This window comes from Vombatus ursinus, unplaced genomic scaffold, assembly GCF_900497805.2.
Source record: "Vombatus ursinus unplaced genomic scaffold, bare-nosed wombat genome assembly UNPS02014777.1, whole genome shotgun sequence".
In the NCBI taxonomy this organism is placed as follows: domain Eukaryota; kingdom Metazoa; phylum Chordata; class Mammalia; order Diprotodontia; family Vombatidae; genus Vombatus; species Vombatus ursinus.
Window position 1 is genome coordinate 1,375,301 of NW_020954555.1, and position 19,903 is coordinate 1,395,203.

General features: G+C 46.0%; 1 protein-coding gene across 10 annotated transcripts in view; it reads right to left on the reverse strand.

Moving 5' to 3' along the window:
• Positions 1-19,903, reverse strand: part of UBXN11 (UBX domain protein 11) — a 32,691-nt gene that overhangs the window by 8,303 nt on the left and 4,485 nt on the right. For 3 of the 10 annotated variants that reach the window (XM_027864842.1, XM_027864840.1, XM_027864846.1), the window contains exons 2-8: positions 19,357-19,463; positions 18,074-18,111; positions 16,929-17,027; positions 12,019-12,119; positions 11,591-11,645; positions 7,224-7,303; positions 5,485-5,599 (exon numbers count right to left, since the gene is read on the reverse strand). In XM_027864842.1, the coding sequence (XP_027720643.1) occupies positions 5,485-5,599; positions 7,224-7,303; positions 11,591-11,645; positions 12,019-12,119; positions 16,929-17,027; positions 18,074-18,111; positions 19,357-19,427 (559 nt within the window). In that variant the 5' untranslated portion in view covers positions 19,428-19,463. The other 7 variants (XM_027864844.1, XM_027864841.1, XM_027864843.1 and 4 more) reach the window with 7 other exon arrangements.

The following is a 19,903-nucleotide window of genomic DNA, read 5'->3' on the forward strand; positions in this document are numbered from 1 at the left end:
ACACACACACACACACACACACACACACACACACACACACACACACAGAGTTTGTTGTAGATCCGTTATCAAGCAAAACAGAGAAATAAACAGGGATTGGGGTTGGAGGGGAAGGTTAAGAGAGAAGACACTATGGGGGGGACACTCAAAAGCAAAACAAACTTCCTGATCCTGAAATGCGGGGGGGACCAAAAGGGAAAAAAAGACATAAATTAAAGGGTTGTCTATAAATTGAGGAAGGACTGAACAGATTGCAGCATCTGAAAATGATGGACTATTACTGTGCTGTAATAAAGGATAAAGGAGACAATTTCAGAGAATGCTGAGAAATACGGGCTGATGGAGGAGCCAGGATGGCAGAGGAGCAGGAAGCTGAGTCTACAACTCCTCCAAATGCAGCTGATGGAGAAGTCCAGAAAAAAAAGTCACAGTGAGTCTTTTGTCCCCCCAGGTCAGCACAGGCAGACAGAGAGGCCTACAGGGACTGGGGCAGGGGCCTGAGGCCCCCAGGGCCCTCCAGCATCCAGGGAGAGGCTACACACAAGCACCAAGAGAAGGTCCCAGACCCACACCAGGGCACTGGCACAGGGTTCTGGATCGCAGGTCCAGAGCAGAGTGAGAAAGGGACCTGTGCACAGTGGGGCCACAGCAGAGCTGCCAGGTAGGAGGCCTGGGCAGTGCACTGACAGAGGAGGCAGTGGAGAAGCCAGCAGCAGCGGTGGCGGCAGTGGCGGCGGCGGCGTGGCTCAGCCCCCAGGCTCAGAGCAGAACATCTAGTATCTAGGGCAGTCTACCAAATAACCAAAGCAGGAAACCCAGACCAAAGGGGAAGCTTAAAATTCTGACACTTTAAACCCATAGATCTTTCCAAACTGGAAGCTCTGAAAAAGCAGCATCTCCTCTTGCTTAGACCCAAGGCCAAGTCAGAAACTTGCAGAGGTCCGACCGAGGCAGCAATCAGACTTTGCCCTGGCTCAGACCTCTGTGGGAGCAACAAAAGCTTGCAGGTCCCCAGGCTGTCTCTGAGATCCTGAACTAACACAACACTCAGCACCCCAAGAAAGCAGCAACAGCACAGCCCAGGCCTTCCCTCCAGAAGTGACCCAGAACCCAGCCCCAAGTCAGGAAGGAGGTTAGAAGAACAAGCAAACAAACAAAAAAGCTATTTTGAATGATTACCAGCTATTGTAGCAGTAGGGACACTCAGGACACAAACATAGAAGAAAAGGATGACTCCAAAACATCTACAAGAGTAAAACACAGCTTGGAAGATTAAAAAACAAAAAACTGTTTTTATAAATGGAATAAGAATGCCTGAGGAAAAAAAATGGTAAGGAAATCAAAGCTATGGAAGGAAGAATTAGAAAAGGAATTAACAGCTTGGCAGAAGAGGTTCAAAACTTTACCCAAGCAACAAATTCCCTGAAAATCTGAATGGATCAAATAGAAGGCAACAAGAAATGTTAAAACAAAGTCAAAAGGCTGAAAAAAAAACCCCAAAAGAAAATGTAAAGTGTTTCATAGTAAAAACAACTGACCTGGAAAACAGATCAAGAAGAAAAATCATTGGACTTTCTACACCATGACTCAAAAAAAAAAAAAAAAGAGGGTGGGGTGGGCAGCTAGGTGGGGCAGTGGTTAGAGTACCAGCCCTAAAGTCAGGAGGACCTGAGTTCAAATCCAGCCTCAGACCATACACTTGACACTTACTAGCTGTGTGACCCTGGGCAAGTCACTTAACTCCAATTGCCTTAAAAAAAAAAAAAAAAGAGCCTAGACATCACATTTCAAGAAATCTTAAAAATTGCCCAGGTCTCTTAGAACCAGAGGACAAAGTGCAAATAGAAAGAATCTACCAGTTACCTTCTGAATGAAACCTCCTAGGAACATCATAGCCAAAAACCAGAGCTTCCAGGTTAAAAAAAAAAAATTCTGTAAGCAGACAGAAAGAATTCCAATGCCAAGGAACCACAGTCAGGATCACATATAATTTAGCAGCCACAACTATAAAGCAGCAGAGCACCTGAAATATGATATTCCAGAAGGGAAAGGAGATGGGCTTCAGTCAAAAATAACTTACCCAGCAATATACAGAATACATAATCCTAAAGGAGAAAAAACGACTCTTTAGTAAAGAACTTCTAAGCAGTCATGATGGAAAGATGAGAGCCGCAAAGAAATTATGAAAGTTAAACATAGGAGTAAAGAGAAGCCTAAAAAGGCAACATGAATGAAAAATGAGAAAGGACAAACTGCTTTCATTTAAATATGGGGAGAGGACACATGTGCCATCATGAGGGTACATAGAGGGAGGCAAATTAGACAAAGTTTGGCGCATGGTTTTTTATGTCTTGATGGTCTTAAGAAAAGATTGAATATTTCTAGTACCTCTTTCTGTGGTGGCAAAGAATTGGAAATTGAGGGGATGCCCATCGATTAGGGAATGGCTGAACAAGTTGTGTTATATGAATGTAATGGAATACTGTTGTGCTATAAGAAATGATGAGCAGGCAGACCTCAGAAAAACCTGGAAAGAATGACAGGAACTGATGCTGAGTGAAGTGAGCAGAACCAGGAGAACATTATACACAGTAACAGCAACCTGCAATGACCAGCTTTGTTAGACTAAGCTCTTCTCAGCAATGCAAGGATCTAAGACAACTCCGAAAGATTCGTGATGGAAAATGCTATCCACATTCAGAGAAAGAACTTTGGAGTCTGAATGCAGATCGAAGCATACTTTCTCTCTCTCTCTCTCTTTTGGTTATTTCTTTCTCATGGTTTTTCCCTTTTGTTCTGATTCTTCGTTCATGACATGACTAATGTAGAAATACGTTTTGTGTGATTGTACATGTATAGCCTATGTCAGATTGAATGCTGTCTTTGGGATGGGGGAGGGGAAGGAGGGGGAAAATTTAGAACTCAAAATCTTATAAAAATGAATGTTGAAAACTAAAAGTAAATAAATAAATTTAATAAAAATAAAAGAAAAGATTGGAAAGAAAGGGGAAGAAGGGGAAAGGGAATGGAAGGTAAGGGACAATTATGTCAATAACCATACTCATCTGAACTGGTTTAAAGAAGGAAGAATTTGCAGGCACATATGAATATGCACACATCTATTTCACTAAATAGGAGAGAAAGGGGAAAGTTGGAGAAGGAATAAAAAGGTGTATAGATTAAGAGGAAGATGAGTCCTGAGCAAAACAAATTCCAAGGATATACAAAAGTATTTATAGCTCTTTCTGAAGTGGCGACGGAGGGGAGTCCAAGGGAGTGCCCATAAGCTGGGGAATGGCTAACCAAATTATTGTATATAAATGTGTTGGAAAACTATTGTGCTGAATTCTTATCAGCAGAATGACCAGCCAGAATTCCGGAGGACTAATGAGGACACCAGCTACCCACCTTCTAATAGAGAAGTAAAGGACTCGGAATTCAGAGACACCTCTCTTTTTGGACACAGCGAATGTGGACACTTGTTTTGATTGACTATAAATGACTGTAACACGTTTTGTTTTTCTTGTGTTCTTAGATGAGGAGAGAGGGAGTTTGAGGGAGATGGGAAGGACCTTGGAGGGCAGTGGGAGAGAGGCAAGGCCACATGTGTGGATGTTTTGTTTTATTTTACTTATTTGTTACAAGGCTGACTGGGTGGTTGGTTTTCCTCTATTTTTAATTTGGAGTGGGGGATAGAAGGGAGGGAGGTAACAAAAACAATGTTAAAAAAAGCCGTTAAAACTTGTTCAAACGCACAGAAGAGAACAGAAGGAGGCTCAGAAGGAAGCACAAACAGGACAATTTTGAAAGTAAGGTATGAAAGTATTATATCTTTTTTTAAAAAAGAGCAAGCAGTATGAAATGAAGATTCAAGGCTTTCCATACAATCTTCTCTGTGTATTTTGACATGTAGATGGAAATGTTCATTTTTTTTTTTTTTGCTTTTGGTTCAGAATAAAAAAAGTTTTAAAAAAAACCCAACCTTCTGAGGTTCCACCTCAAAGCCATTTGATTGGCAAAGATGACCAAAAAAGGAAACAATTGTCAGGGCAGCTTTGAGAGGACAAGCACACAAAGGCGCTGTCATGGAACTGTGAGAAGCTCTAAACGTTCTGGAATGCAATTTGGAACTATATTCAAAAAATACTTCAGCTGTGCATACCCTTTGGTACCCAGTGATAGCATGACTAGGCCTATACCCCAAAGAAAGAGGGACAGGACCCATATGTAAAAAAAAGTATTTATAGCAACATTCTTTGTTAGAACAAAGAACTAGAAACAAAGTCAGTGTCCATCAACTGGGGATTAGCTATTATGGCATATGAATGTAATAGAATGTTATTGCTCCATAAAAAATGACAAAAAGGACAGAATCAGAGAAACCTCAAAGGACTTGTATGAACTGATGCAGAGTAAAGTGAGCAGAAGTGGAGCAATTTACATACTACAACATTGTAAAGGAAAACAACTATGAAAGCTTTAAGAATCCTGATGAATAGCAAATCATGACTCCATGAGATGAATAAGGAATCCTGCTTCCCCCCTCTTGGCAAAGTGCTAATGGACTCACAGATGCAAGATGATGCCCACATCTTCAGACATGGCAAATGTGTGGATTTGTTTTGGATGATTACATTTATTTCTTACAAGGGAGGGCTTTTATTTGGGGGAAGAGAAGCGTGGGAAGAGAATAATGATAATCATCCTTTAAAAAAAGGAAGAAAACAAACAAATGTCAATGAATCACTTTTAAAAATAAATAGAAGAAAAACAATAAATAGAAGAGTGCAGAAGAAAATTCAGAAAGAGACACTGACAAGCAGAGCAGTTTTGGAATTAACATGATAACTCTGAAATTTTTTTTTTAAAAAAACAACAATACATAGTGCAGATTTATGGTTTCATTATGCGATTCTCTTCTGTTCTTTGTAGGGACAAATAGTTGATATTTGTCAATTTCATAATAATAAAAAATAATTTTTTAAAGGTAAGGATGAGAGTCCTGAGTACAGGGTCAAGACAAGAGAGGAAGGGGATGGACAGAAGGAAAATCAGATGAGAGATGAAAAACACGTCATTTGATGGGCAAGAAATATTGACTCAAGGCCATTCCCATACCATTCCCATCGCATTTCAGAGTATGAAAGCAAAATAAAGTCGTAACATCACCGAACATTTCAATTGGAAGGGCTCACAGAACACAGAATATCAGAACTAGTAAGAACTAAGACCGTAGCATGGCAGAGTTGGAAGCTACCTCAGAGTAGTGGAGCTGGGAGACATTTAAAATCTAGAATATAGGGACCTTAGAGATGACTAAATCATGAAATAACAGAGTTTTGGAGCGGGGAAGTATCCTCATCAGCCAACTGCCTCATTTGACAGATGAGGAAACTAAGTCCCAGAGAGGGGATGCATGTCACCCCGAGGCACAGGGTCACCTGCTTGGAGTCAAGGAACGGCTGTCTTAAGGCCCCACTCTACCTGGCTTCCAGAGTTTTTTGAGCATCCACTTCTCTGCCTCTAAGTCTGTTTCCATCTCCATCTCAGTCTCTGATGGTTCTCCTATCCACTCCAGTCCATAGTCATTCAGAAATCGCTGAGCAGGAAAAAAGAGGACACAGAGGAAGACTGCTGTTAGCTAGGCTTCTTTCACGAGAGACACCCAAGAAGGGAAGGGGCAGTGAAGGTTACCGATTTCATGATTCAGTGAGTAACAAGTTTGCATCCAAATCAAAGACAGAGTTGTGAAGCCGTGGCTCCTCGTCCTGCTTCCCTGACCACCCTAACCACCTCTAACCTAACCTCAGTGGTAGAAAGAACACTGAATTTGGAGCCAAAAGACCTGAGTTCAAGTCCTGGCTCTGACTTCCTAATTGTGTTACCTAGGGCAAGTCACTTCACTTTGAGTCTCAGTTTTCTCATCTGTAAAATGGAAATAACAATGCTTGCTCTACCTCGATCTCAAGAGCAAATAAAATAAAGGATGCATGTCACACTGTAAGTTATAAAGTAGTACAAAAATATGAGCTGTTATTACTAGTTGAGAAAGCTGTTAGAGATCATTATCTGGTCAAACCCTCTTTTCTCACAGATAAGGAAACTGAGGCCCAGCAAGGAGGAATGATTTGCTTAAGATCATACAGCAGGTTAGACCTCCTGACAGAGCTGAGAATCAAATGCAAGTTTCCTATCTTCCTATCCTGAGTTCCAGCACAGAAATAGGGAGGGAAAAGGGGGAAAACACACCACTCCAGGACTAGATGTCGGCCTCCCACCCGTTCCCCCAACCAATTCCTCTCCTTGAGGGAGGGGTACTGCCAGAAGCCACACGACAGGGGTTTAAATGGGGCATGCGCTGCCTGGCTGAACGAGGCACCAGGAAATAAGAGGTGAAAGGAAGGTTAAGGCTGTCTCTGCCACAAGAGGAGTCTGCTGATGTTGCAGCCAGGGCTGAGGTCTGGGGCTGTGTCTTCCTGGCTCTAAACTAGGATATGACATTGGCAATTAGGCACTGCCTTCATAAGGTAATCAATCTGCGGAAGTGAGAGGTGGTCGTTTCATGATAACGGCTTACCTTTACCCACTGCTTTAAGGCTGACAAAGTCTGGCCTCCCTCATAGCAGTAAGAGGCACGACACAAGTGATGTCCCTGAGCATGGATATTTTAGAGATGGCCAGTGGCTCGCCTATGTCACAGAGCTCCCACATTTCAGGACCAACATTTGAATCCATGAAATGTCTCTGACTCTAAGAGCCAGGTCATTTCCACTATATCTCACTGCTTCCTTCCAGCTAAATTGTGACCAAAGGAAAAGGCAGGGTCTCTTCTAGGGGTTTCTGAGAATGATGATGATGGTGACAGCTGTTGTTTACATAAGCATCGGCATGGGCACGAGATACCAAGTCAGGAGCTCCATTAATTTCATAGGATTTAGAGATGGAAGGGAGCTTAGAAATAACTTAGTCCAACCTATTCATTCTACAGATACAGAAACAGATTTAGAGAGGTGACACAGGTAGCTAGGATCAGAGCTAGGATTGGAATCCTGTGTGGATGAGTGATGGTCTACTAGGAGTGATAAATAGATGGAAAAGAGGCTTAAAAAAACCCCACATGATCTCTGAGTTCTGTAGCTGCCATGGCCACTGAGAGATACCCCAAAGCCTTCTCCTCAGTTGTGTTCAGGGGCCCGTCTCCTCCCTGCCTTTATCTGTCTCACCTCCATTTCATGGACCTGATTCTGAAGGTGCTGACACTTGGCTTCCAGTTCTTCTGTACGAGTTAAACTTCTTTGATCTTCTGGAAAAGATAGGATGGTTTCAGGGGGTCCCCCCCGACTAGAGCAGAGATGCAGGGCTCAGAGTAGCCTCCCTGGCCAACAATGTTGGGCTTTCAAGTGCTGCCCAAGGAGACACTTTCAAGGGTCAGGACCAACCTAGAATGAGATTTTGTACAGCACCCCAAACAAAAGAATTCCACATTCCATTCCAAATTTTGGGGTGAACTAATCCTGCTAGTTGTGCATTCTTTAAATTCTGCTGAGTCATTCATTCATACAAAAAATGTTTATTAAATGATTACTATGTGCCAAGCCCTGGGTTAGGTATAAAGTTTCAATGAGACATGGATAAGAAATAAACACACAATTAGAAGACACAATATTATGTGTTAAGTGTGTTAGGTTCAGAGCAGAGTACTACATGAGATCTAAGGTAAAAGGTTGTTAATAACCCATAGTGGGATTAGGGAAGACTTTATGGAAGAGGCCATATGGGGAAGACCCATTTTGGGTCAACCTTAATGTGTGAATAGAAATTCAGCATGCAATGAGGAGATTGCAGGGCACTAGAGGCATAAGGAACATCATGAACAGTGGCATGGAGGGGGAAAATCACAGGGCATATTCACAGGACAGAGAGTGGTCCAATTTGACTGGCAAGCTAAGTTCATGAAAGGCCTTAATATGAAATTCAGCTGGAAAGGTGGAGTGGGGCCAAATTGTAGAGGGCCTCAAATGCAAGGCAAAACAAACGGTTGAATGTTATTCAGTGGTTATTCACTAGACATATGCACTAAATATTATTTAATAAAAGAGCGATATGATCAGATCTACATAAGGAAAAGATTATTCTAACAGTCAGAGCAGAGCCTAGCAAATGGAGCCTCTCCCACAGAAGGGCCAGGTTCCTCCCTGAGGCAGCCAGCAGTCCCATCACTGTACTGCCCAACCTCTGTGGGATGGATTGCCCTGGCTCCCACCCCAACTGTAGTCAGACTATGCTCCCATCCCCCAATTAGATTTATCCCAGGGGCAGTTACTGCTCATTACAGTTCATTTGGAAAGTAGAAGACTGAAATGGAGAAGGGAAAGAGTAGAGAGAGAAGAGAATTAGAGCCCAAGGAGAGGAAGATGTTGCAATCATCTCGGTGGCTGGTAAAAAATATATTTTCTACTTGGGCAAAAGCAACTGAAAAAGAGAGAGTTGATGTGAAAGAGGGAGAATTGTTAGGACTTGGTAAGTGACTACATAGGAGAACTCAGGGAGAGGGCCAAAGATAACCCCAAAGATACGAACCTAGGAGATGGAGTAAATCAGCAGTGTCAGAGACAGAAATGATGAAGTCAGAAGTAGGAATTGACTCATGGGGGGAAATAAGCTCTTTTGTGGACATGCTGAGTTTGAGGTAGTAAGAGAATGTTGAAATGTATGTGCTCTGATGGCTGAGAGAACTGTGGGGCCGGAGTTCAGCAGATAGGTCAGGGCTGGGAGCCACCTGCATAGAAGGGCCAGCAGAAGCCATGGCAGCGAACGAGACTGCCAAGGGAAAGGACCCAGAGACCGAGAAGAAGCCTTGAGAGACACCAGTGTTAAGGGCTCAAGGGGTCATGAAAAGGATGAGGAATCAGTGAAGAAGAAGAACAACAACGGGAGAGCAAAGGAGGCTGGGAAGGAGGGATTGAATGGGTAGGTGGGGAAGCAGAAGAGAGCAGAAGATCAGGGGGGCAGCTAGGTGGCTCAGTGGATAGAGCTCTGATCTTAGAGTCAGAAGGATTGCCTTACTAAAAAAAAAAAAATATCCAGAGCAGAGAGAGAACCTAAGAGGAGGTGGGACTTAACAGGGTCAAATGTAGCAGAGAAGTCAAGAAGATGAAGCCTGAGAAAAGACCATCAGATTTGTCAACAAAAAGGGAACTGTGGTGGAGAAATTGAAGAAGATGTGGAGACATCTCTTCTGTGACCAGAGGGGAGAAGGAAAGGATAGTTGATGATACCTGGAAATTTTGAGGGGCTAAGAGATCTCAGAGAAGTAGGTGGTTGGGTGATCTGCTATAAACTTTGTGCTGGGCCCTCTCCTCTCCTTGCCACTCCTCTTTTCCTCTCCTTCTTTCTCTTTCTCTCAGCACACTCTCACCTGGTAACCTCTTTAGCCCCCTGGGGTCAGTTATCATCTCTATGTACATAATTCCCAGTTCCATATTACCCAGTCCCAGTATCTCTCCAGAGCTCCAGGCCTCTATCAACAACTGCCTATTGGACATGAAGGCTCTTGAGGGCCAGGATTACTTCTTTCACTGTTGCTTTTCTGTCCCCAGGACACAACAGGTTCTTAATAAATGTTTGGTTGATTCAAAGAACAGACAATATAGTAAACAAAACAAGGAGTTGAGGGAGGTAGAAATGTCAAACAACAACAACGGCTCAGCTAAAATGATATGACATCAATGGGTAATGGATGAAGCAGCTGCCTTGATTCTGAAGTTTTCTCTGGCTATGCTTCACAAGGCCCAAAGCAGGAGCAGAGAGCTCAGGTAGTGACTATTGCCCAAGGATTTCCAGGTCAAGAAGAGCTAATAGTCAGGGGGGCAAGGAATTCTAGTGAAACATTCCAATGTTTGACAATGCACTAAATGGGTGTTATATTAAATCAATAAATGGGCATTAGATTAAAAGTGAAGCCAAAGCAGGGGATGGGGACAAGAGGAGTCAGAGGTCATGATAAGAAGAGTAAGTAGGTTTCATGTGCATGAGAATGGGTGGAAAGGAAAGAGAGGAGCTTGTGGTCAGACTTTGAAAGTTAGATCTTAGATGTGATTCAGTTTAGGAATTGACTGGGGCTGGATGTGGGACCATGCTGGTGTGGAATTAAAGTGGGGTGGAGAGGGTCACTGAAATGGAGGAATTAAGAAGTCAGCTGGCTAAATGGCTCCTTAACATGCATGTTGAAGTTCCAGAAGGTTATGTTAGGAGTTGGGATGAAAAGAAAGACTGTAAAATAGGTACTAACATAATTGAGGACGTTGCAATAGTGACCTGGGAAGATGACAGCAATGAGGAGAGAGAGGACATTTCCAAGCAGACCTCGTGGATCTTAAACAATAATGTCTCCAGGAAGCTTTCCCATAGGGCTTCTCCAACCAGGGCCTCAAGGGAGGACAGTGAATAGTCTGGTTACCTGCTCCCCTTCAAAGGACTTCTCTCCAACTGCTGATACACTGCCCAGACTCATGCCTCACCTCCACATACAGGGGGCCTCCAAAGTCTTACTGCAGTTATAAGTCTTAATAATATCAGAAGTATAAATGCTACAAACTTTACTCCCACCATTGTAAGTTTAATTATTTAAATTTCTTTCACACTTATTAGTTTTGTGAATTTTGAATAACAAGATTTTAATTTTAACAAGTCAGGGCAGCCTGTGATTATGCATTGTGCATGACAGTTTCCTGATGGCATTTTCTCAAACTAGTCGATCCACACAGGATGTCCTCTTGCTTGACCGCCTGGGTCACCTGATCTAGCTCCATTAAACTTTTTCTTATGGGGTAAAGTCAAAGCTGGACGTCTGTGTCAAAATTCGTTCTTAGGATCTTAAGGTGAGAATTGCAAATGTAATCATTTCAGTCACGGAGCCACAGCTGATAAAAGTGTTTACAAAGTCCAAAAATTAACTATACATAGAACAAGACAGCAGTTATCTTGAATTTGAATAATACCAATATTTTGAAGCCTTAAATCATCTTCTCCAAGTTGTTTTTCTAAGGATGTAGCATTTATACTTCTGAGCTGAAGACTCACAGGACGCCCTGTATCGAGGGTCCCGGTGATTCAGAGCCTCAGCCTACCCATGGCCATCTCCCAGTGCTCTTCCCCGGCTGGTGCTCCCGTACTCCTGCCCATCCCAACCCTACCACCCCCAACCACCTGCTCCACATCTGACCAAGAATCCTCCATATGATCTTACTTCCGACAAGGTGAGGGTATTCATCCTCTGCTGAAGCCCATTCTGTTTTTGGAATGCTCTAGGAGGAAACTTTGCTGACATCATGAAGCCTAAAGCTGCCTCTGTCCAACTGCCTCCCACTCCTCCTAGCTCTGCCCTCTGGGCACCCTACACAACGGTCATATTGTCCCATGCGGTGTGTTTTGGGTCTGCGTGTCCCGGCTCCCCTCCCACCTGGTGGCTCTTCAAGGCAGGGATGACGTGTCTCTTTTTCAGAACTGTGAGCCCCTCCGGCTGGGGCTGGAGTTGGGAGCGGGAGGGGAAGTTCAACAGGCCAGGACTCTGGCCAGAGAATTCTATTACCTTTGTCTGGCTGCAGGCTTTTGATTTTCAACTTGAGGCTTTTGATCCACCGGTCCTGCAGTACCAAGGCACCAACATCAGCCCCAGACCGGTTCCTGGCACTCAGGAAGCTGGGAATGGTGCCTCTGGGAAGCCTCTGGTGATTCCTTCCCGGCCCAGAAATATAGAGACTGAGATTCCGGAATGAGTGGCAGAACAAAGCCATTGGAACCCAGTTGCCATGGCTCAGGGTCATGGAGGCCCCAGTTTCCAAACACCCCAGACAGGGATACAGCAAAAAGGAAGATGCCCAAGCCTCCCGCTGAACGGCTGGGTTGCCAGGATCCCATGTGTCGGGGGCTTCCTACAGGGGCTGAATGCCTTTTTAGCCTCATCTGGAACCACCCATGGCCTAGCAGACAGTGGCTGGTTCAGCCTGGGCCCAGTACCTTGAAGTTGATTTCTTCAGCCTGCTTCTTCACCTTTTGTTCCAGCCCAGTTAACCTCTTCACCAGAGAGGAGGCCAGGCCCACGTCATGGGACAGGGACCCTGGCAAAAAATGACTTAAGGCCACGGCTTGAAGAACTGAGGTGGGGGCCCATGTGTTTAGGAAATGAGTGGACGCTTCTCCTCCCAACTCCACCAAGCTCCTAAGGTTTCTGATACCCAAAGAGAGAGTATGCCCAGCTTTTGAATGACTCACCCAGGTAGCCACTGACCACCCTGAGACTGACCCCCCCAGCCTCAATTAACCAATGCCAGCAGTCACCTCCTGAATGCCCTGGAGATGAACTACCTATTGACTGCCTAAGACCTGATTCTCCCAGTCCTGACTGACCTTCCCGCCCTTGATTTGATCCCCAGGTCCTTACTGATCCTCCTATGTCCTTGCTCTACTTATCTCCATGACTAGACCCTCTGCTTCTTAAATGACCCTTCAGCTTCCTGGTGATCTGCCCCCCACCCCAGCCCTACCCTCTGCTAAAAACTCAAGGTCTCCATCCCACTAAAGGGCTCAAGGTAGAATGACATTCACAAAGTGTCTGGAATAGATGGCGTGCACAGAGAGGAGGGAGAAGGCAATGCGTCACCACGGAGAAGAGGTCAAGTGGAGAGAACCTTGGGCTGGGAAGCTGAGGCTAGGCTTTGAGACCCTTTAACCATTGCCTGGCCTCCATCTTCTGGGACTCCACACCCCCAGCCCTGCCTCAGGGGTGTCCAGATCTGCTGCCTCGTCCTTATTCATTAGACTTCCTAGAAGTTCAGGTCACCCTGGAATACCCAGTCCACTAAGAATCACAGAATCTCAGCCCTAAAGGGGACTGTGGCAATTTACTAAAAAAGGGGAAGCAGGAATCCCATTTCCTACAAATGCCCGCCAGGTCCCCTTGGTATGCCCCAAATGATGGGGAAGGAGCCTACTCCACTTTGGACAGCCCTGCTTGGTGGAGGAAACTGCTTTAAAAGAGAATCAAATTGTCTTCCTGGTACTTCCAGCCCCCGGTTCTGGTTCTGCCATCTGAGGTCAAGCAGAATGAGCATCAGAGCACTTTTCCAACATGACAGCAAGGCTGCAGACACATTCTCTTCCCACCGCTTATGTTTTCTTTTACAATTGGAACTCAATACTAGTAATAATTCCCATTTCTATAGCACTGGAAGGCTTACAAGGTGCTTTCCTATGCGGCAGGCGGTGCTTATATTATTTTACCCAACTTACAGATGAGGAAACTGAGGCTCTGTTTGCCCACAATTAAATAGCTAAGCAGAAGATCAGGGACTTGAAGTGGGGCTTCCATACTCCAAATCTAGCGCCCTTTTCATCACACCACATTTCCTCCAGTTCTTTTCAGCCCACACGAGCCCGGCACGATTTCAAGCCCCAACCCACCCACTCAAGCCCACTCCTGAAATGCTATGTCTGTCATTCTCCAGGTGCTGTCTGACAAGGGCAGAAGACAGTAAGTAGAGCTGTCACCTCCCGTATCCTTCCCCCTCTTCCAAACTTTGACTAGTTTCATCCAAGATTTAATCGGTCACCTCTCTCTTCCCCAGCTTCCCCCAAGCACTTCAATAATCCGTACTTGTCCCTCCTTTCTTGGGACTGTATCTTGTCTCTGCCATCAGATAGGAAGCTCCCAGAGACCCTTTAATCCAATCCCATCAATTCTGCCCATCCACGCACCCACTTCTCCCTACCCCCTGCCCAGCCATCAAGTAAACCTTCCTGGTATGGTATGATGGTTTGTACACCGTCAAGTAAATCTCTTCCTGTCAACTTCTCCAGCCCTAACTGTGGAAGTTTTTAAGTCTCTTCTCGCTTAGGCTATGAGAGGCAGTGAGCCCCAGTGGAGAGACAACTGGCTTGACTACCGCATACTGGCTGCATGACCCTGGGCAAATCACTTAGCCTCACAGTGGTCGAGGGCAGGGCTTCTTAAACTTTTGCCATTCTTGACCCCTTCGGCGCTTCTTGAACCCCATGAGGTTGTGACCCACAGTTTAAGAAGCGCTGGGCTAGGCACTTCTTAGAAAGTGCCACTCTGCAGTGGAAAAGGGAATTCTTTATCAGGAAATATCAATGAAATCATGAGTCCACTCCCTATTCCTTCCTAGGCCATTATATTAGCCTTCAAACTTTGGTATTCCTGCCTCCATTCTCTTTTCTCCCAACCATCCTTCACACTATTGCCCTAGCGATCTTCCAAATTCTGATTATATCACCCTTTGACTCAAAAGCCTCGAGGGGCCTTCCATTGCCCAACAGAGGATAAATTCATGACATTGGAATTCAGGGCCCTCCACAATCTAACCTGCCTATCCAGGCTTATGATCTACATGGCAGAGTGTTCTGCCCTTTCCCATATCTCTGCCTTTATGCACACTATCCCCCATGCCTGAAATAGGCCTCCCACTCAAATCTCATATCCTCACTCCTTTCAAAGTGGAACTCAGGTGCTACATCCTCCATTAAGCCTTCTCTGAAACTGCACAGATGAAAATTACTTTTCTTGCCTCAAATGTCTCACAGCATTCATTGTGCCTCCTTCTCTCCTTTACACTTAATACGCTCCTGAATCTGTCAGAAGCTTGGGATGCTACAGAAGGGAACACAAACACAGGTGTGTCACACTTGTGGGGATAATTCTGTCTCAAACTCTTGCTGTTGTGGGGAAGACTGCAAAGGAGATTGATTGCCATTCCATGATGGAAGAGTGTGTAAGGGTGTCAGGAAGTGGCCAGAGGCCTACTGTCTGTGGTATTAGGTGACTGGAGGGACTGCCTTGGTGTGACAAGCATGGGAGAGGCAGTAACTGCTGTGGTTGTATGCTTACAGCATAAAGGTAGTGACAGGGGTGTATGGATTGCCTATGAAGGCTGGGAGTTCTGGTCCTCAACAGTGTTCTGGGAATGGCCCAAGTGTGGAGAGTTAGAGCAGGGGTCTCATCAAAGGGTTTGCTGTGGCAAGCAGGCGTGAGGGTAGGATTTGTGGAATAATTGCTAGTTTTCCTGGATACAACCTACACCAGAATGAGGCAAACATCAATAAAAGTTATGAAATGATCTTATATGAACTGTGGACACAGCTGATCTTAGCTCTGGATTTGCTTGTGCAGGAGAATGCTGGGAGGGCACTTCACAACCATCAGTCACATAGCTATTAGTATCTTGTGTCTTTTACTTCAATACATGTTAAGTTTCTCAAGTGGAGAATCTGTCATGCCTCCTCTGTAAAATAAGAGTACTAACAGCCTCTGCCCCCACCATTGTTGTGAGGATCAAATGAGATGGTATTTGTAAAGTGCTTTGTAGGTCATCAAACACGCTAGAAAGACTAGCTTGTTCTTCTTCTGTTTTGGGTCCCCGGTGCCTGGCACTGTACCTTTCATGGAGGTTGGGTGAATGAATGGCTCAGAACCCAGCTGTGGCTGACCTTCTTGCCCTACTAAAGTTTCAGGCGTTCCCTCTCTGGCTCAGACCTCCTACAGCCCAGCAGCACGACCCAGAACACACAGGATTTGTCTGGAAAACACCTACAGCAAAGGGAGACCACCCAGACACAGAGGGGAAAATACCGAGGAACCCCTTAATCCTACATCTCTGTGACCCAACAGATCCTTTCATCTCTTCTTTTTCTCCTCCTGAGGGCTAGCCTTCAAAATGGCAGCACTACAGATTTCTCCCAGTTTTGAGGTGCTGTGTGCCTGGTAGTCCTGGGACAAGAGAAAGCCCAAACCGTGGCCTTCAGCAGCTGCTTCCTCACATCCACAGCCTAACTTCCTGGCTTTCCTTGAGGAGCTATAATACTCCATTTAGAGGGCAAGAAAATAGATTCAAGGCTCTCCTAAAAGGGTGAGACCTAAACACGATAAGGCTTCCCAGGGTGCTTTGGGGTATATGCTTGGGACCTACAGGAAACAGAGGTGGTGAGCTGCTGAGCTCCGCACGCCAACCTGTCCTGCCCCTGTACCCTCAGTGTTTTCATATACAACGTGACCAATCTCACTAGAAGTGCCAGAGAAGTTTACCTGGCCACTTGGCTAGTCACCCCATCCTGGACCAGGGATAATGTCCCTGCTTCCTTTATCCTCCATCATACCCAGAATAGCTGGGATTGAGATACACAGATGCATAACAAAGCTACAGCAAGTGTTACTACACCCATTAAGATTCATGCTAGGCTTCCCTGCCTGAGGCCTGTGCAGAACCAGTCTGTCTCCTTCTAATCCTCCCACCCTAAACCCTGCAGCCCACCAGCACCAAGCCCTTCTTGAGACCTGCAGGCCCTTCCTCCTCCACTCCAGGGAGACGGAACAACAGCTAGACTCAGGAGGGAAAGTCCCCAGAAATCTTCTAGGAGTGCCCACTTTTCTTCTTCAAGTGGAAAAAAGATCAGATTTATTCTGCTTGACCCCAGGGGGTAGACCTAGAACTAATGGTAAAGGCAGCTGGTGGTTCAGTGGATAGAATAATGAACCTGGAGTCAGAGACTCGAGTTTAAATCCAGCCTCAGACACTTACTAGCTGTGCAACCTTGGGCAAGTCATTTAACCTCTGCTTGCCTCAGTTTCTTCGACGTAAAATAGAGATCATAACAACATCTACTTTGCAGGGTTGTTGTGAGGATCAAATGAGATAATATTCTTTTAAAAGTGTTTAGGTGCTTAATAAATGTTTATTCCTTTACCCTTCCCACCCAATAGGTGGACATTAGCATTTTCTAACACCTAGAGCCGTCCAAGAATGCAGAGGCAGGAAGGCTGCTGGTCAGGGCTGCTAAAGATCAGGTGTATACTTCCAGCTCTGACCACCTACATTATTATCCTGGCACCTCCAGAGGCAGACAGGAGCTCTTACCAGGTCTTCCAAGAAGGAAGGGTTTTTCTCTGGCACATCCAGGGCCTGGAATTCTTTGTTCTGAATTCAGTCCATCACTTGACAAATCATCCTCATCCTCTGTAGACCCAAAAGTACGAGGTTATTTTTAATGGGGGGGAGCGGGGAGGATGCAAACTCTGGAACCCAAACTGTGCCAGGGCTTAAGGTGCTAGGGTGGGGGAAGGGGAGAGAGGTGATAAGGGTTTTTCCAAGGAAAGAGAGGGTGAGGACCCGATTCCTTGAAGGGCTGTACCCAACTCTCAAGGTGACTGTGCCAGAGGGACAGCCCACTGGATAGGCATTGAACATTCATCTCCAAAAGGGGTTCCTATAGAACAGTCATTCTTGAGAAGGCTGGTAGGGTGAGGGGGATGCCAGGAATCTGCCAAAGCTGAACTTGGGGATTTTCTTCTGAGTCATACAGGCCAGCTCCTGGGAGGGCCTGAGATGACAGGGAGGTGGGGAGAAGGAAGTCCCTGGATGGAACGGTCAAGAATGGAGCTAGAAAACCATAAAACAGGGAGTCCAGCAGGGGTTTTCAAAAGGAGGACACAATGCAGGGCAGGATTAGGAACTCAATCAGTAATTTTTCCTGTCTAGTCCATCCTAAACTGACAAAGGGCTGGAGGAGTAAATGACCATCAGAGGAGACCGAGGCAGAAGCTTGAGGGCATTGGGGAGAACAAGGAAGTAACAGGCACATTGAGGGGGTCAAATTGAATGAGGGGGGATGGGACGAAGGATTTCTGTAGAGAAGGGCACCCAATCATCCCATGGAAGGGGGTTTGCAGATAGGTGACTAACTGGACCCTGGAGAAAAAGACTGGGGGGGGGAGGGAGGGAGAAGGGAAACATGATAGGGACAGGAGGAGATGGGAGCCAGAAGGGAGCCTAGAGCAGCATCAGTCAGCCCCGCTGGCAAATAATTCAGGCGGAGAGGCAGCGACTGAAGTCCCCTCCCCAACCCCCAACAACTCCAGCCTCCCACAACCACCAGCATGAAGGGTAGAGGGAAGGGGCTGTTAGTCTCCATTCCATTTTATTTTCCTTTGTTCATCTAGTCTACCCTAAGCAGCATCCAGGGCAAGAAGATAAAGAGCGGCTACAGCTGGGCAGACACTCACCACCGAAGACTTTCATCCGAGAAGGCAACGATCGCCTCCTGGAAACCCAAAAGGGCAAAAAGGAAATGCTGGTTAGAAATGGCCACACTCTGGGGCAGGGGGAGTCAGCAGAAGGCCCCCACCCTGGCCCACTGGTCAGTGGCTCCCTGATCCTAGATCCAAAGGAACTGGGAAGGAGAGGTGGAGGCCAATTCCTTCCTTCTGCCTCAGGAGCACGGGCCAGTGCCTCCACCCCAAGGGACACCACACAGCTGGGGGGCTGTACAAAAACAGGACTGATTTGGGGGTTTGGCAGCCTATCCCTGGTTTGCTCTTAGACATCTAAAAGAACAAGGGAAAGAGTTGAAAAGCAGCAAACATGTCAGGAGATCTCCACCTGAGGAAGGTTTGCTGTGGGAACAGGTCACGTGTCCTGTCTGGACTTCTTGCTCTGTAAAATGAGAGATGATGCCTACCTTCCCTTCCTTGGGGAAGACTGGCATAAGAATCAAGTAAGCATATACAAGAGAGGAAAGGCATCAGGCCACAGAAAACACAGTGAGCTGGATACTGGGCAGTCAACGAGAGGAGGGGACCCAAAGCCTCTGGCACTAAATGGGGAGGATAGGCGTCAGACACACTGGGTTCCAGTCCCAGACCGCAGGCAACACATTTAGGCTCACTAAGTCTTGGTTTCTTTATCTCTAAAATGGGTGGGCAGAACTTATTGAGAGAATCATATGAGAAAACAGAGGTAAAGTTTTACAGAATTGTGAGTTATAATCACTGAGGTACTTTGAAAAACAATCAAGTGCTACACCAATGTTAAATGCTTCATGACACTCTTATCATCTGGCCGGGGGAGGTGAGGTTAGCCTCAGACGGAGGGAGTATAGTCCAGTCTTCCAAAAGACAACTCTAGGACACAGTGAAAATGTCCCAGTGCCTGTGAGGTACCAGGAGGGATACGGTGATGGGTTAGCTTTTCTTGTGGCTGTTAATACCAGCAAACGTGAACATGTCCATGTTTGGGTTCTGTTTTGGTGTAGACAGAACTTTCCAGGTAGGAGGAGCATTCAGCATAGGAAGGATAGCCAGGAGAGGCTGTTGAAATCTCTGCAGATCACTCATAGGGCCCACCAAGAATCATAACTCAGGAGAACTCCCAGACCACAGTTCTTTCAGCTTTATCAGGCTTAGGAAGCAGAATCTGTGCTCCACACTCATACCCAGCTCCAACCAGCATACCCGTCTAACCTGAGAATGCTGGCTGCCTAACAGCAAGGGGCTTGGGTCCTCCTTACCCTGTGTTTTGGACATCCGCCTGCAGAGGCACCCTCCGAATCTTGGAAAGTGAAGCCAAAGGGGAACTCATAGTTGCTAATTCTCGATCCTATTTGTCAGGAGATCCCTGAAAGCAGAAAGAGAAAGAAATCCCTGGGGACACGAAGGGATTTACAGTCACCATACTGGACCAGGGGCCTAGGGCTTCCTCCTTCACTACCCTTCCACACCTGCTCACCTCCCTGCAACGGTCTCCTGAGAAGCTGCCCCTGCTGCCATGGGGTGCCTTACCCCTCTTGCATTGGCCCTGGCTGCACAGATCACAGAATCCCTGAGGTGGAGGCACCCGGCATTAGAGGTCATTTAGAACAAAAATTCCCTCTCTGCCCCGTCCAAAGGAAGGGGATCTACTGCCTTGTGAAGCCCCCCACAGGACTTCTGAGCTGCTCTAACTAAAAAGTGTTTGACACCTACATTAAGCCTACAGCAACCTCTCCACACCACTCTCCTTTACCCAACACACACACACACACACACACACACACACACACACACACACACACACAC